Source organism: Tursiops truncatus, chromosome 1 (genome assembly GCF_011762595.2).
Source record: "Tursiops truncatus isolate mTurTru1 chromosome 1, mTurTru1.mat.Y, whole genome shotgun sequence".
NCBI lineage: Eukaryota > Metazoa > Chordata > Mammalia > Artiodactyla > Delphinidae > Tursiops > Tursiops truncatus.
The window spans coordinates 54,803,839-54,821,807 of record NC_047034.1 but is presented as its reverse complement, the minus strand read 5'-3'; the positions used below and the strand labels follow the sequence as shown (position 1 = coordinate 54,821,807).

Here is a 17,969-nt window from a genome sequence, read left to right as displayed (position 1 = left end):
GTAGCTCCAAGATTCTGAATATATAGTAGTTAATTGTTAGGATAAAGTTAAGAAACTACCCTTAAAGGGGATCTTGTCCTTCTCCCTTGATTTGGCTAAAACTGATGATTCACATCAAGGAAATTAATATAAAACTTTAATAGTAAGATTGTAAAATTTTAAACTGTGAATAATTCTAAGTTATACTATTACAAGGGAAGGATTAGACCAGGATGCATCAAAACAATGTTTTGAACTATTAAGTGAGTGTTTATCAGTCTTTAGGTTAGGAAAGTTATTTTTGCTTTGAGAATCTCAACTTTAATAGTTCCTTAAAGGTATACTCTTATTATTATGTTGTAGGTTTTTATGCTTTATCATATTGTGTATTTATAAGAGTCTTCATTTTTGCTATGTTGTACACCTGAAACTTACATAATACTATACATCAACTATACCACAATAAAAAATAAAAATACATTAAAAATAATCTTCCTTTTAATTGCAGCTAGCCTTCCCAGAATGCTGAAATACTTCTGCATATCCTAGCATTGCAAAAAGTCATTATTGCATAAACACTTCAACTTGAGGGCATGTCGTTTCTTGGATGTTCGGTCCTTGCTCTTCTGTCCATACTCTATCATTTTCCCCTAAGCCTCTGTTCTGTTAGAGATTTCAGTAATCTAACAAGGATTGGAGCATCCCACTTTAAATATGCAGTAAAAAAATCAGACTTGTATCTGTTACCATTATTAGAAAGCAAGAGTGAATAAAGGTCAGCCTTTTAGCTGGCAGGCTGTCTGATTTTTCTGTGAGCATCACATGTTAGGAGAAGCTAGCTCATCTGTCTGTGGGTTTAAGATTCAACAGCATAAGCTGTCAGCCTAACACTGATTGAAGGTGGACTGGGAGGGGAAGCGCATCTGTCCAACGGCTCGCCATTGGCTTCCTATTACAGCATTCTCCCCCGAGACAAACTCTGCATGCTCATTCACCTACCTCCTTCTCTTCCCTCCCCTTCCTTCCCTACCCCTTCATTACTGATTCACAGCGAGAGGCAGCAGCAGCAGAGGCAGCAACAGCAGAGCTGCTTGTCACGAATCAAGGATTGCAATGAGCTCATCCTTTTCTCCTTGCAGCTTCACAACTGCCCTGGCTTCCTGGCTCCTGCTCTTTGCTCACGCACACACACACACTCACTCTCTCACATACACACAGCACACACACACACACTCACATGCTAGACCCTTCTAAGCAGCTTGTCCATTTTTACACATGTATGTGAACTCTCCTGCATCACTCTTGGCCATTTTCTTGCATTCGCTTGCTTTTGCTGTTTTTTTATTTAGATCAGCATTTGATTTCATTTCCAGTCTACTTTGGGGCTCTTGCACAGTAGATAATTTAGCCAAAATGTTTTTCTTGTGGAGACGTTAGCTGGCAGTTCCTACCACAGACGGGCTTGTGCGTGCTCCTGGGGAGACCTAAGCCTAGCTCCCCTCCCGCCGCAGTTCTCAAAATTGTGGATAAGAGATCCAGCTTTCTCATTCTGGATAACTACTTACTGCTCATGGAAGAAGGGGTGCCCTGCCCAGCCCCAGCTGCTAAGCTCACAGCTCCTGTCAAAAAGTCCCAGGACATGCACGACGAGAGGAACAAGCTGGTGAATGAGTATGCGTGTCGAGTGCTGGAACTTCTGGGGATGGGGCATCGTCTGTTTGTGCCTCGGCTTCTGGCGGTGAGACTGTTTTTCATTGAACTTCATTTGTAAAGAATCTGCCACCCTCTGTGAGAATTCCCTGTATCCCTGGAAGAGGCTTGCGGTCTCCTGTCTCCTTCCCCTTTTCCCCACTCTACCGAGAAGGAAGTGCTGAGTGGCCACAGGCATGGGGCTCTGTCCGAGCCTGGTCCGTGCCACTCCTTAATTGGCTAGAGGAGATATGGCTCTCCTCTCCAAGCCCACGTTAGTGGCATTATCTCTGTGGCAGCCACAAAAAAAAAAAAAAAGGTCTTATGGCTGGCCAGGCTCAGCAGTAAAGCAGAATACCCAAGTGCTTGATGGATGCATTCTGTTATTTCTGTCTCCAAGGGGTTAAATTTTACACCAGACATTATTGCGACTTATCTAGACTATGCCTGGTTTGCTTTCTAACCTCTCCATTTGATGGTCAATTTGGTTGTGTTAATAGGGAATTTTGCCCCTTAAAAATCATTGGTTAGGAAATTACAGATTTCTCTCCTGGAATGTTCGAACTGTGTATCTATGAAACAGCTTAAAGCTGTTGGGTCTGTGCTGAGTCTGGGAAGTCTGCCTTGCTTGTTTTTTGATTTCCTGAACAAGAGAAAAATCACCCTTCTGCACTTCCTACCAAGGGTTAAAATTAAATACCCACAATCACTGGTGCAGTGTTTCTTTTTAGTGGTTTGAGAACTATACCTAGCAACTGTTCTATAATGTGATTGGTCTGTGGTAGTCCTATACCATTATTTGGTAATTGGGCAAGAATAATTTTGCTTTGTTTATATTATACAATGGAGTTTAATACCATTCTAGACTGTTCCCTCATTTGGTTCTCTCATATTTGAGTCTTTTTCAGAAGTACAATATTGACTGAATTTAACTCTTTTCTCTCACATATCTCCCTCTAGTATAGTTCATCTTTGTTTATGCTTATGTTTACAATTATTAAGTCTCATGTATCTATTTGCATGTAAATATAATCTCTCCTGTATCATCATAACAGACATGTTAGGTAGCCGTGCACCTAAGGGATTTCTCACCCAGAAGAAAATCTGTTTATCATTGCAAGGTGAAGTTAGATGCAGTGACCAGCATACAATTATAAAGAAGGGGGTGGTATATTTTGAGAAATATGGTTCCTTTGTCATTTAAGAAAGAAGAGCTCAATATATATGTTTTAATGCCTAGGTGAGGTCATCAGTGCTCACTTGAATTTTGTTCCCCTGAATCATAACATTTTTTTCTTAATAAAGGAGAAAACTGAAGATTCATGATTCTATTAGAAAGGAGTTTTTTGTTTTTGTTTTTTAACAGTGAAATAAAAAGCATTTTTTTTCAGGAGCTTTGACACTAAGAAGTGCTAAAATATATTTCAACCAATTCTCTGCCTCTCTTTGAGGAATCAGTTTTTGGTCTAATATTCTTAAAGACTGCTTAACTTTGTGTCTCACAGGCTTCCACTGATAACTTTACAGTGATCCGGCGCTGCCTATCTTTGGCATTTACATTTTCAGTGTTTTGAAGGAAAACATAAAATTGATAACTAAGAATATCACTCGTACTAAAATCTGCATCAAAATCCGGATGACTCTAGTGTAAAACGATTGTCAACAACAAAACCCATAAGCTTCCCAAGCTTCAGATTTGTGGGAGGTCATAGATATCTATATGTTGCAACTGTACAAAGTCGGCTTGGTTGCTCAGTTAGGTACCTGAGGTGGTGGTACAGCCCTCAGGTTGTTTTGGGCTCTAACACTGCAGGTAATAGTGCCATTTGCACTATATGTGAAAAGTGTGTGCTGCGTTGTGTATAGGGCCATTTGGAAATCTCTGACTTTGTTATACAGTGTTGTACTTAAAAGATCGTCGATAGAACTAGGGTACTCTACATTCTGAGAAATCACATGCCCTTTAATTAGCAATGTGGCTATGAATTGGGATCAGCCATCCAATGAGTTATTGCTCAAAGTTTACCATGTGTACCAGAGGGAAGTACAGTTGTTCAGCCTTGTGTTATTGGACTGGCTAATGATGTGGGATCAGCGGCTAATCTGCACAGGGTAATCCTAAGAGGAATCCTGCCACATGCAATGTTGCAGTCTTTCCATTACCAGTCAAGAGGGCAAGCACTGAAGTTTAGGTTTTGTGGGGTTTTTTTTGCGGTACACGGGCCTCTCACTGTTGTGGCCTCTCCCGTTGCGGAGCACAGGCTCTGCACGCGCAGGCTCAGCGGCCATGGCTCAAGGGCCCAGCCGCTCTGCGGCATGTGGGATCTTCCCGGACTGGGGCACGAACCCACGTCCCCTGCATCGGCAGGCGGACTCTCAACCACTGCGCCACCAGGGAAGCCCGAAGTTTAGGTTTTTAATCATGTTTCAAATATGAATGTGTGTGTGGGTTAAACACATACAAATCCCTTATTTTACTTTTAAAACTTTTAGTTTTCTTTATATAAGACAAGTTAATTTTTTTAATGAAACTGATCAAATAAATGAAGATTTACCAAGACAGTGTTGTAGATTTGGACTTTGAGCCTTATTTATTGTTCCCTGATTCACAGAGAGACCATCAAGCTATGAGAACACCAAGCACATTTGGAATTTTTGCTTATTGTCCTTCAAAGGTACACCTAGTAAAGAATAATTTTCCTTTAATAAATCAAGTACAAGTACTCCATTTTAGATATTACCACAAGGCATAAATTCTGTGTGCAGACTCACCAAACACACGTTTCTTTGGTGAAATTAAAATACCAAAGCAAGGGATATACGTATCCTAGATACCAGCTAAGTAATGTCCTCTTCTAAAAGCCTGTGCTTCCAAATGATTCTCAGACCTCCAGAAACATTTCTCAACGGAATGGAAATCCTGTTAGACGCTATAACTAAAGGAAGAAAAGCCATTTGTGGTGAATATAGCGAAGGTGAGAAAGAGAAACATGCCTAGAATTTTTTCAAATAATCCCCTAAAATAATCAAACCTAGATTTTGCTGCTTATCAGAGGCCCTTAAAGAAAGATTTGTCATCCAAGAAAATGAGAGGTTTCAAATAGAAGCATCTGGAGCTAACACTCAAATGTTAGAACTGTTCATTTCCACCCACCCTCCTTTCTTTTAAAAAAAAAAAAAAATCACTTTAAAATGTGATACTCTTGCACTGAATTTTTCAGTGGGAAAAACACACTCCAAATGGTATTAGCAGGGGCACATAGCCAGAGTTCATATTCCTCTGTAAGTGTGTGAAATTTGGAGAAAGAGGAAAAACTTTTACTCAGGTTCAAAATCTTCCCTATCCTCCTAGATTTTTTCTTTTTGCTTTTATATGACATGGGAAGTTATCAGATCATTATATGTTGATCTCAGTGTTGGCTGTAGTTTCAATCTGTTACTCTGGGCACTGTGCACGGTGAATCCAAAGGACTCTCAGGCTGAAGAGGATTGACATATATCTATAGCCAAATGTTCCAGCTGTCCCTCCAGTAACCATTGAAAGTTTAATTCTGATCATATTTCTTTATGCTGTCAAACTGCATCCTAGTTTTGTTTTTTTAATTTGTGGACTTCCTTAAAACATTAATTTTAAGGAGGGAATAAAAGAGCAGAGGAGAAAGTTTCTATCCCATTTTTACCTCTGTTGTTGACTGCTGCAAGGATTACTCACTGAAGAGAGATGATAACTCTTAAAAGAAGTTAAAGACTCAAGTATAAAAGTTGCCTCCCAAATATAAAAGTCAATTTTGATGCCCCCCAATATACAAAAGAATTGCCCCCTAATTCTGATGCCCCCCAAATATAAAAGTCAATTTTTATATCAAAAATAAGTCCTACATCTCCTTTCTAATTTGCATCTTATAAATTTTTGACTTATTAATAGTGAGTATGCTTGAAGTAGATCCTTTATAAATTCATGGAACAGATGTATGTTGGTGTCTATTGTGTGCCTGGCAATGTGCTTAATTCATTTTACTGGGGTGAGTGGGAAGGATTCTTACATTAACATCCTACTTACCTTTCCCTCTGGATATTTATTTCTACCTACTTGAAAGGAAATAGAAGTAGGACTTGTTTAAATGTTTTTTTAATTATCCAGGTAATCTTTTTATATAGCTCTTTTCATAGAAATGAGGAAGAAGTAATGTTACCTTTGAAGGTGTAATTGGTAAACATGTTTCCTATCATCACTTAAAAGGATTTGACAGAAAGTTTGGAGAGGAAAAGATGAGTATTAGCAGAGCCACTGATTTTCAAAAGTTATCATCTATTAGTTCTTACTTAAAAGCTGGTAGAGTTCTTTCCTTTATTGTACAAGGGAAGAAAACATGCCTTTGCTTATTCAAATTGCCTGGTTCGTGTCTATATTATCTTCTGACTGACATTACTTAACAAATAATGTTTGGAAAGTGATTGCATTTTCATTATTTTACTATTCCTTCACTATTGTTCTGAAGGTAATATAGAAAAACTCTAAGAATTTCCCAGTTGAAGAACAGCCTTTCCAACTTAAATCAATTCTTCTAGCCTGATGGGGTTCTGTATAGTGAGTACAGATGGATAATGTTATCCAGAAGCCAGCCCAACCTCTTTTGGGGACTTGGTTTGTTTTTGAAATGTTAGTCTGCCTTTTAGGGATGTATTTTTAAAGCTTGGGTCTTATCACAAGATCATGTGTTAAACTTCTCTTCTTTGTTGGAGTAGAGGGTTAGCATTCATGCAATTATAAACTCAATTATAACCATTAATTAAGTTAATATCTCCATAGTCAGCTCATTAATAATTAGTATGTGTGATTGAAGCCATGTTTTAGTTTCATAGAAAGCACCACTACCTATATTTTGGACTAATATTATTACATCAATGCTTGACATTTATGAGGTGTATATATTTAACAAAATAATGTGTACAAAGTGACTCAAATTTTGTTAAATATATATGAAATATATCTGTAAGGTTAGGAAAAAAGGACTATAAGCAATGTAACAAAATGTTATACTAAAATTTCAGTATCTGAGCCTATTTGAGCAACAGAGACAACTTTCCAAAATGTCCCCTACATTTGTTTTGGGGTTCACAAAATATACTCATATGCCTTAACTTTGTTCATTCTCAAATACTCGAGGTTGGATATAGTCCCACTTTTAAAGTAGGAGAACGGTGGAGAATTATGCAGTACCATGAGTTAGCCAGAGTTGGAATTAAAATGACTATTCCATCCTTTGCAACCTTGCTTGAGGACCTCTAATTGACAAGTACTTCCTAGAGGCTAAAATTAGAGGATTAAATAAGATGCATTTTCTACACTTGCCTCATGATTATCAGAGCTCCTCTCTTCAGGGGCTTGAGTTGGGCCAGTCACGCAATCTGGAGCTTCACTAACACCAGCGGTGTCTTGGAAAGGGCAGTCACAGGGCACTCTGAATTCTGGTTTCCAGAGACTTAACCTGAGTTGAGCTTCAGCCCCACCTGGGTAGGGAGCTCCTTGCTGTACCTCCCCTGAGACTACAGCCTCCTCCAAACAGCAGCTCTGTGTGCCTGGCCATCCCTGCCTGACCAGAGGGCAAATGTCACAGGATATTTGGCTTCTCATCTTTAATCCTAATCTTTCTGCTTTTGTATGAACTCAGAGGCTGGACTTGAAATTAGGCCTTGGGCCGTATTAGGAAATTAGGTAACCATGCTGCTTCCTGTAGGCAGTGGACTGCTCCCCACCATTTTGGGGCATCTGTTTGCAGGTAACTAGAGGTTAGTTGCACTGACAATAGAAGAGGTGCCCTTAGAAGGTTTTTGACTAATGAAGAAAGCTACTAATCCTGTTTCGCTACAAACTCTGTAAGCAGCCTGTGTTGAACTTTCCCAACAATTGCCAAAGAGATAATCATCAGAACCAGTATTACAGGTGAAAAAGGATGTAGTATATCTGGCATAACTGGTAGGTGGATGCTTTCTCAGTAATTCGGCAGTTGATATTTTAGTTGAAGAGGCCCTCTTTGGGGCTGAAGTTGTTTCCAGTAACTGCCTTTTCCAACCAAGTTAAGGTGAGATGATAGCACTTTATCATGCTCAATATTCTCTCCACTGCTTATTGCCACCATCTCTCAGTATCTGTGAGGGAGGAAATAAATCTGAGATGTACTGAAGCTTGTTTTTTTCCCCGGCACTATTAGCCTGGCTCTGTCTTCTGATTACTAGTTTGTGAATCTAAACTTGGGCCAACCTAGTTCCCTGTGAAAATGCCTGCTGTGTGAATTAATATATTATTCTATTTTACATGTTTCTGTTTAAAGGGGAGGAGAGAAGGGAAGAAAAAATTATATATGTATAGTGGAAGAGAGGTGGAAGTAGAATTCATTCACTTATTCAGTAAATTTTTGTTGAGTACCTCCTGTACTCTAGGCAGTGGATACAGCAAAGAACAAGACAGACAAATCCCCTTTCCTTAGGACGAAAACAGATGTAAAACTGGAAAATGACTGGATGGAAAATGACTTGATGGGCTGGGGGGAAGAATTTAACTGCTCAGAAAAGGCCTAACTCAGATCTTATATTTCTGCTAAAATCTAGATCACAAAAAGTTGTTATCATTATGAAGATCTGGGGGAAGAATATTCCAGGCAGAGTGAACAGGCAGTAGCCTTCAGTTAGGAATGAACTTGGTGTGTACAAGAAAACAGAAAGAAGGCCAGTGTGCTTGGAGCTTGAGAGCAAGGAGGGAGATGTGATTCAACATGAGGCTGGAGGGGAAGGCAAGGGCCCCAGATCCTGAAGGGTCTTGTGGGCCATGGTAAAGATTTTGGGTTTTATTTTGAGCACAATAGGAACCACTGGAGAGCTTTACACAGAAGAGCAACATGATCTGAAAAAGTATCATCTGGCTGCTGTAAGGAGAGTGGATTGTGGAGAGCAAGAGCAGAAAGAGGGGGACCAGTTGGGGAGTTAGTGCAGTGGCTCAGCTGAGAGATGACAATGGCTTAGACCAGGCTGGTGGTGATGACAACAACTCATTATGAGCAGGATTCCTCTGACTTCCTTATACTCTTTCAATGCAGTCTTTAAGGTTAATCAGTTTTAAATTTGAATGTAAATAAAATAATATTTTGAACTAGCATGTGGCTCTGTGCTTTCTAGCCACCATGTTTTGTTTTTTTCTGTTTGTTTGTTTTTGTTTGATTTCTGCAGTTTTTGACAATTAAGTGCTGACTCTTAAAACACCTTATTTCTTTTTGTCTTGGCCTACTTCTGTGTACCCAGTCTTTCTCAATCTCTTAATTTGTGTCTCAGTGTTTGCCAGCGATTACTTATAGTTGTTTATTAAAATATTTATTGCTTTTCTTATTACAAAATCTTTACTGCAGGAAAAACAGCAAAATATATAAAGAAGAAAAAAAATTATAATCCCACTATCCAGAGAAACATTTTCTTTTATTTCCTTTCAGTCTTTTTTCTGGGTATACATATATTTATAAGTGGTGGTTATTTCTTAAGTAAGTCTGGTAAGCAGTAGTTTTCATAAGAAGTTCAGTAGTTAAGTGGTTTGCTTCATTTACTGTTTTATAACAGTCTTTAAGATATGGGCACAGGGCTTCCCTGGTGGCACAGTGGTTGAGAGTCCGCCTGCCGATGCAGGGGACACGGGTTCGTGCCCCGGTCCGGGACGATCCCACATGCCGTGGGGCGGCTGGGCCTGTGAGCCATGGCCGCTGAGCCTGCGTGTCCGGAGCCTGTGCTCCGCAATGGGAGGCCACAACAGTAAGAGGCCCGCATACCGCAAAAAAAAAAAAAAAAAAAAAAAAAAAGATATGGGTACAATTTCTTATTTTCTTCACTTGAACTGCTACTGTCACTAGTTGAAACGTCATTCTCTCATTAGGTGTTTATTATATAATTCTGCTGTGCTTTGATTGCATTGTCTATGTCTTCAGCCAGCTTTGTAAAATATCCTTAAAATGCCTACCAAGCTAAAATCACAGATTAGTCCCAGAGTTCAAAGTTTTTCCTTTTCTGGCATTTTTCTTTTTTTAGAGCCATAACATGGTTAGCTTTGCCAAGATCCACTATTCAAATCTTCAGGTAATATAAATTAAGTATGTTAGCCTGTTAATTCTTTTGTCACGTCTAGGATTTATGGTGACTTATTTCAGCTTATAGTTAAAGAGGTTAGAAATCTCTTCCTAAAAATTTTTGAAGCTCACCTAGATCTTGGCTATAAAAGTACATTCAGGAAAATAGAAATTCCTTTTACAATGTATTCGTTCTGAATGTAGGTTAAAATGTAATTGATGATTCTTGGTGATTATTTTTTAGACCTCAAAGGAAGATCTTCTGCAGGCTGATTTTGAAGGTGCTTTAAAGTTCTTCAGAGTCCAGCTTCCAAAGAGATACAGGGCAGAGGAAAATGCAAGAAGGTTAATGGAGCAGGCTTGCAATATTAAGGTAAGATATATGAATTTATAGATAATAAAGGTGGAACTTGAATGCAGAATAACATGGCAAATTGTATAAAACTCTTTCTCAGTATGTTGCTGGATTTTGACTATGTTTAAGGTGAAATGGTGTATGACCTAGTTTCTCTCAGACTTCTTTGTCAAGCTGATTTGTATCTATAGTGGCTGTACCTTCTAGTAGGACTTAGAGTGAACGTTAGCAGGTTCAGGTTGTAACAAGAGGGAGACAAACATTTATCTCATAGGTGGGGCTCTAGAATGGGTTGCTGTGATAGTGGTTTCCATAGCAGCAGACTTAGTATTTAGCTTTTGCCATCTGTTTTAAGATTATTTAGGACCAAGCAAGAAAAGCCTGCTTAGGCCGTGCTTTCCTTTCTCTAAGGGACTTGGAAAGCTCTGTCTTGATCTACGCATTTCCATCCCACACCTGACAAATGTTTGTGGATACGTTGCTCCTTATCAGGTGTCTGATATAAATAAACAAATTTTATAAATAAGTTAAAATAGAAATCTTTATCTAGAGAATTGTGGTATCAAGGTGAGATAGCACATTTAAAAAAAAATGGAACCAATTTACTGATGTAAATTCTTGTACCTTTGGAATATACTAGGGAATCTTCTTACCTAACCATGACAAAAATATAAATTTGTTTTCTGAAAAAACAAAGATCCCAGGTCTTATGGACTTTACATTCTTGCCGAAGGAGAAAGTCAGTAAACAATTAACATAATAAAGAATATATTTAATATGTTAGAAGGTGATAAATAGCTATGAAAAAAGAAAAAGTAGGGCAAAATAAGCAAGATTGGATTGGTGGGGAGAAGGAAAGTTATAGTTGTTGTTTGGTAGTCAGAGTAGACCTCATTGAAGGTGAAGGAGATGAATTATTCATGGAGATGTCTAGGGGAAGAGCAGTTCAGCAGAGGCAACAGCTAGTTCAAAGGCCCTGGGGCTGGCTCATGCCATGTGAGTTGGAGGAACAGCAAGAAGGCCAGTGTAGCTGGAATGAAGTGAATGAAAATGAGGGCAATAGGAGAGGAAGTTAGAGAGCTCACAAGGAGCCTAAAAATGTAGGTCACTGTAAGAGTTTTTAGGCTTTGCTTGGAGTATAGTGAAGAGCCCTTACAAGGTTTTGAGTAGAAGAGTGATAAGATCTGTCTGAGGTTTTAGAGGATTATAGTGCCCACAGTGTTGAGAACAGACGACAGAAAGGTAAGAGTAGAAGTAGGGAGATCAGATAGGGGGTTTGCAGTAACCCTGTTGAGAAATGATGATAGATTGACCAGGGTGATAATAGTGGGGATAGAGATGGATTGGAGATGGAGGTGGTTGGAACCTGGGTATATTTTGAAAGAGAACCAAAGGGATTTCATGATGTATTAAACATGGGTGTGAAAGGAAAAGAGGGGTCAAAGTGATTCCACAGATTTGGGATTGAGCAATTAGAAGATAGAGTAGTCATTGATTTATTAAGCTCATTTCTTAAAATGTATTTTGACACAGACTTCACTTAAGCATAATACCCACTGCAACACTTTTCTGGTGTGACTTTTTTTGAATTTTAAGTTATTTTAAACTAAATTCTAAATGTTTCAAAAGTGCAACTCAATGCTGAACGTAAATAACTTGAGGAGAAAAAGATTACATTGTCTTCCAAATGAACTCTATATTCAAAGAGATCATATTCCAAAGTATTAAGAAAGATAGACCTCTGAAGTCTTCTTCCTGAAATGCAAACTTTTAAAGGCTTTATGACTGATTGTTTTATTTGGCTAAGCCAGGTGACTAAGCATAAGCCACATTTGTCTGTAGACGTTGAAAACACAGTGGTCATGGTGCCTTTGATTGAATTTTGTGGGTAGTAGGTTTGGAAGGTAGGCTTCAGCCAGCTGATTGTTCCAGAGCTGTCAGAAAGAAGTACTATAACTTGGGGCAGTGCTGTAGGGATCCATTAAAATACAGCATGCATTTCTAAGAATAGAAGAGTAGAGAGTTAAGAGGTATAGGTAAATGTTTTCAAGGGAACTCTAGAACTGTGGGAAAATAACTGAGAACAAAAAACCCAGGAAAGTGATTTAAAAATATGAAATGTACAGGGAAATATTTTTTCTCAATATAATTTATGAAGCTTCTCAGAGGATGGAGGTAAGTAACGACTGTCAAGCCAGAAACGTGAGATATGAGAGACACTGAAACATAAAATGTTAGAAGACAAGTTCAAAATATGATCTGAATGGATTGTTCCTGAGATGGAAGTGCTATGTGCAACCAGAGTGATTTATTTGGTCATGAACAGATAGATAGGAATTTTTTTAAAGCAATAATACGGTTGTTATTTAGTTTTGTGTTTTGTTTCGTTTTGTTTTGTATTATCTAAGGAGAGTACCTTTCTCTTAGATACTTAAAACAGTACCCAAGGGACACCATTTTAATTTATAGCATGATTGTGAGGCTGATGTGAGGTTTAACTGAAAGAAGGAAGACGTAAATTGTACAGTATTCAGGGATCGTGCTGGGACTAGAACGTAGATCTCCAACATGAAAATTTAAGATTGTTTTTAAACCAAGACCTACATTTTGAAATAGCTTTTATATCAAGACCTTAAACATACGCACGTGCACACACACACACAGACACACACAGACACACACACACACACACACACATCTGAAGAGATACTTATGCTTACAATGTATGATGCACTCTGATGTTTTTCTTCTACTATATTATATTCTATTCCATTTTAAACTTCTACCCTTCCCTCTGCTAGTCACAACCCACTACATGGATTTCACAGCAGCTTGCAGTTTTGAAAAAGCACTCAGGCCTGTTCCACTGTCGGCAGCTCCTACCCCTTCCCCATTCTGATATGCTGTAACCCGTGAGAGGTTGTGGAGGATGAGGTGTTACACTGAATAATGAAAGTGGGAGTGTGGTAAGGATGTGAGTCATCATGCCATCATTACAGCAGCATGTGCTGGGAACTGGAAATGTTAGGAAATCATGGACTTACAGAACACGGCTGCATGTTAAAGCATTCACAGGCAAAGGTGACTGCAGGCATGGAACAGGCAAAAAAGTTGGAGCTCATGATTTCTTATCCACAGCCTGTTTAACAATAGAATTTCTGTCAAAGGTAATACATTTGTTTTTTGGATTTTAATTATTTTTATAGGATTTGTGTACGGTCGTATAGTCTTGGAATGGACATGTTCTCATTTAATTATCCTTGAAAATGAATCACTTTCCTCTAACTTTAAGGAACTAGATGACCCAGTTATTTCAGTAAACTGACTGGTTTTAAAATAAATGCAACTGTTACAGGTAAAAAATAAATTGTTACCTCTGCGTATGGATAATAGGATTTATTAATAAAGCACATTGGATTGGGTAAATAACTTTGTTCTTCTGAAACCCGTGTGACATTAAATATCAGGAATATTTTTCGGTGTTTATTTTTTTCTAATTTACTAACATGACTTTAAATCATTCTGATATCCCTTCTGTTCCTGTGATCCAGCCAGGCTAAAATGAGGAAATACATTCACCCATCAGACTTTACTTTGAAAAATAATGTGGTTACTTAATACCTGCACTTTCACAGGAAGGCAACTTTGGTTGAATATCGTTATTCAGTTGTTAGCTTATAGTTTAAAATTTTGCTATTGCAGAGCTTCTTAAACTTGGATCTTGGCTTCATGGACTCTGAGTCACTAGAAATTTGACTTTCTTTATATAAGCGTTTAAGCATTTTGTTTTTCCTGGTGAGAAAATATGTAGCTTTTATTAGATTCTTAAAGGGAACTCAGTGACTCAAAAAAATTAACTTTTGTGCTGTGGGATCATCTTAAGCTTGTTAGAAAATTGATATTTCTTTAGAGTATAAGAATTTATAAATGTGATACCTATATATATTCAAGTTCATATACATATAACCTTTATAATTTTTCTTGATCTGTTTTTCTTTACATAATTTTATTCAATATCACTCATATTGTATTAGGTTGAATTGATGAAATTACCATTCTTGTTGGCCAAAAACTGCCAGGTATTAGACATTGTATGTGATTTAATGCAATATTTTATGCCTCCTTATGTTTCACATAGGTGCCATGTATGTAGATGATGAAATATTAAAAATTTGGCTCTTTTAAACATCACTTAGTGGGCACTGCTCTGATAAAAATAAAGAGATGAATTAGAAGAGTAAAACATCTATAACATAATTTAGAGTACTATATATATAATACACGTTAGTTCTATGGCCATGTCAACCTTTCCTGAGAATTATTCTCCAAAAGCTGGGAAGCAAGTCCTTTTTTTTTTTTTTTTTACGTTGATTTTTATTTGGGACAGTGTTACAAGTGCCACAGTTATGATGAAACTCATTAGTAGAAAAGTTCATCATATCACTCAAAATATTCTATTGGTAGATCTTCATAATAGAATGTTTTAAAAAGTAAAGTAGCCTATTGTGTTTGTATTTTATTAGTAAAATAACTTGAACAATATTAAAACTGCAAAATCTGACATTAAACTAAAACAAGGGAATTAGGAAAGAAAGGTCATTTATTGAGTAGCTACTATGTGCCAGGAACTATGCAAGAAGACTTCTCAGAGGAAGTAAGATTTAAGATGAGACCTGAAGGATTAGCAGGAATTAAGGAGTATATGGAGGAAGGGGGAAGGAAGTTCCATGCAGAGAATATGCAGAGGCCCAGAGGTAAGAAAAGATGGAGCTGTCCAAGACTTAAGCGCAGTTCATGACTGGAGAATAGGGTTCAAGGATGGAGGGAATGAGGGGAGTAGATAGAAGACTTAGAGAGGTAAGCAGGAGCCAAACAGCTGGTACAGAGCCATTTAAGCCTGTAATCCAAGAGTAAGCAACTTGGATTTTATCCTCAGACAGAGGGAAGTATTGTGGGTTTTTAAAGAGGAGACAGAAATGATCAGATTTATGTTTTAGAAAGGCTATTCTGGCTGGTGTGTGGAGAATAGATTAAAATGGATAAGATTAGATATTGGTAACAGACCAACTCAGGGGTGGTTGCAGTAATCCAGTTGAGAAGTGACCAGACTATTGTTATGGGCTAAAGAGATGTGGACAGATTCCAGAAATATTCAAGAGATAGAATCAACAGATCTTAGTGATTAAATAAGAGCATTAGGGCAGAGAAAGAGAGCCGAGATCATGCTCAGGATTCTCACTTAGGCAACTTGGTAGTAGTCACTCTATGAAGGGGAACACACAAAGGAGAACAAATTGCAAGGATAAAAGATAATGAGTTAAGTGTTGGACATGTTAAGTGTGTGGTGTATATCTACAGTCTCATATCCAAGTACGTAAAAATATCCAATAAGCAGGTGGATGTGGAATGGAAATCAGATCTGAGCTAAAAGTAGGCATTTGGTTGTCATCAGTATTTGAACCATGGGAGTGGGTGAATTTTCAGAGGAGCAGAGAGAAGGGTTGAGGGTAGGTTCATTAACATATAAAAGATGGGCTGAGGAACAGCAGCTAGTGAGACTGAAAAGGCAGGAAGAAACCCAGAATAGTGTGAAGTGTGAAAGCTAAGGGAAAAGGTATATGTTCAAGAAGGAAGAAGTTGAAAAATGTCAGTGATGCTTAGAGGTCTCATAAGGTACTGAGAGTGGAAGTGGACATCGTGCAACAGTTAATGAAAGAGGTTCCTTTGTGGGCTTAGTGACAGCAGTTTCAGTGGAGTGATGACATATAAAAGCCAATGATGCAAGGAATAAACAGGAGGTGAGTAAATGGACAAAGGAAGATGAGACAGCTCTTCTAAGGAGGTTAGTGTGGGGAGACGATGGAGGATGGAAGAAACAGCCAGCAAGCCTGAGAGTAAGTAAGAGAATAAGTACGAGAGAGAGAGATAAGTAGACATGAGGTTGAGATGAATTTTTGGAGGATGGGAAAGATGGCTTTAAATGCTTAAAAAAACACTCAGTGAGTCAATTTCTTCATTGAGTACCTACTATATGCCAGGCACTGTGCCAGGTCCAGGAAACACAAGGTTGAGCAAAAGCACATACACTCCCAGAGCTCATGGAGCTTATATCATGCAGAAGATGTTAATTATATAATTGCCATAATAAATGTGTAATTACAAAGTGAGACACATGCTCAGAAGAGATATAATAAAGATATATGGAGAACAAAGAGCAAAAGAACCTGACTGGCTCAGTGGTTTAGGAAAAGCTTTCTTGCACTGAGATTATAAGGCATTTCAGACTGAAGGAAGCATGTGTAAAACACTGTGGGGTGGGAGGGAGGATGGTATGTTTAAGAAACTAGGAGATGGCTCAAGGAGTGATGAGGGTTGATATCCAGGGGCCGACCAGACCATCCCTCTTCAAATAAGAAGGAAAGACCCACAAGAGAGAAGTTGAAGATTCAATAAAGAAATTGGAATATATCAACAGAGACAGACTTCAGAGGAGATAAAGGATTAGACTCTAAAGAATGTACTTTTCTTCCATTACAGCAGGAGGGAGTAGATGGGGATAAAGACAAATGTGCAGGTTAAGTAAGGTAAGGTAAGGTGAGGAGGAAAGAAATTGAGAATATCCCATTTGAAGGTTTCTCTTATTTCTATTAAGCAGGATCTAGAACTAAGGGAATGTAGTGGAGCTAGAGATTCAAAGAACATGGACAAACTTTTAGATATTGCAAAGAATGGAAGAACTAACTGGGAAAACACAAAAGAATTGTTGGGCTGAATTGTTGGAGGTCATGAATTCATAGTGGCAAAAATGTGCAATGTTTTGGGAGTTTCTCTAGAAATACCCAGCAATCCAAATGTATACATGAAGAAAGCAGTTACTTTCACCTATAGTTGAGGTTTGCCAGCATGAGACAAAGGAAGGGCAGTGGGACCAGGGCGGTGGTGCACTAATAAACCAGACCTTGGGGATACGAGAGGGAGGAGTATAGGGGGAATCTCTGATTTGTAGCTTTTGCCAATTTCCAGGTAAAATCTGGCCAATTTCAAGGTGCCAGTGACTTAACAAGTGGCACACAATTTGTGAATATTAAGTCACTTCTTTTGGACTGGTAGTTGCTAACCCCAGCATGCTACAGGGTCAGGGAGATGAGGCTAGTAGCAGGAGAGTGGTTGACATGATAGATAGTGGAATAGAACTAGTAGAAGAGAAAGCGAAGACAGATAGGGATTGAGAGACTGCAGGACAAGGGGGTGAGGGAGAGGTACCAAGGATTGAACTCTAAGAACACAGAGAGCAGTGGAGGGGGACACTAAATGACTTGTTGGTGATAGCCCAAGAGAAATACATCTTTTCTCCAAAACCACTTATATTTTAAGGACAGTTTAGTGACATTAGAAGATAACACTGACCTGTGCTCAAAATTTTCAGTTGGTAGCTCAGGTTACTTAGTGGCAGCAAAATCAGGCCAATTGCTATCTTGCCATCTATGGCGAGTTCCTGTGATTTGCTTCTCTCTGTCCTAATGACGTTACCACCATCACTACCATTTTACTCTCATCATAGAGATTTGAAATGCATTGTAGGAGGAATAAACAAAGATGGCAGAGGCAGTAAGAGTAAGGGAAATAAGAGGAAGAGGAGGGCCCTAGCGACTGAAAACGAAGTCCTGCCCTAGCATCTTCTTCTTTCACACCAAAATTGTCTTCCTAACCCATGCTAGAGAGGAGGCCATCATTGACTGTATGTTACCATGGTAACTACCTGCCTCAGAAAACTCTAAGCTCTGCTCCAGCTCAGTTATCTATGTATTGTGACAGACAATTATCCACTCTCCCAAAGTGGA

At 38.5% G+C, this 17,969-nt stretch overlaps 1 protein-coding gene across 11 annotated transcripts in view; it reads left to right on the top strand.

Annotated features, from left to right (window-relative positions):
• RABGAP1L (RAB GTPase activating protein 1 like) overlaps nucleotides 1-17,969 on the top strand; it is a 682,857-nt gene that overhangs the window by 535,533 nt on the left and 129,355 nt on the right. For 7 of the 11 annotated variants that reach the window (XM_073804143.1, XM_073804149.1, XM_073804154.1 and 4 more), the window contains one exon: nucleotides 10,018-10,146. In XM_073804143.1, the coding sequence (XP_073660244.1) occupies nucleotides 10,018-10,146 (129 nt within the window). Of the gene's footprint in view, nucleotides 1-1,142; nucleotides 1,718-7,623; nucleotides 7,752-10,017; nucleotides 10,147-12,981; nucleotides 13,296-17,969 lie in introns of those variants that run through there. The other 4 variants (XM_033855026.2, XM_033855041.2, XM_033855033.2 and 1 more) reach the window with 4 other exon arrangements.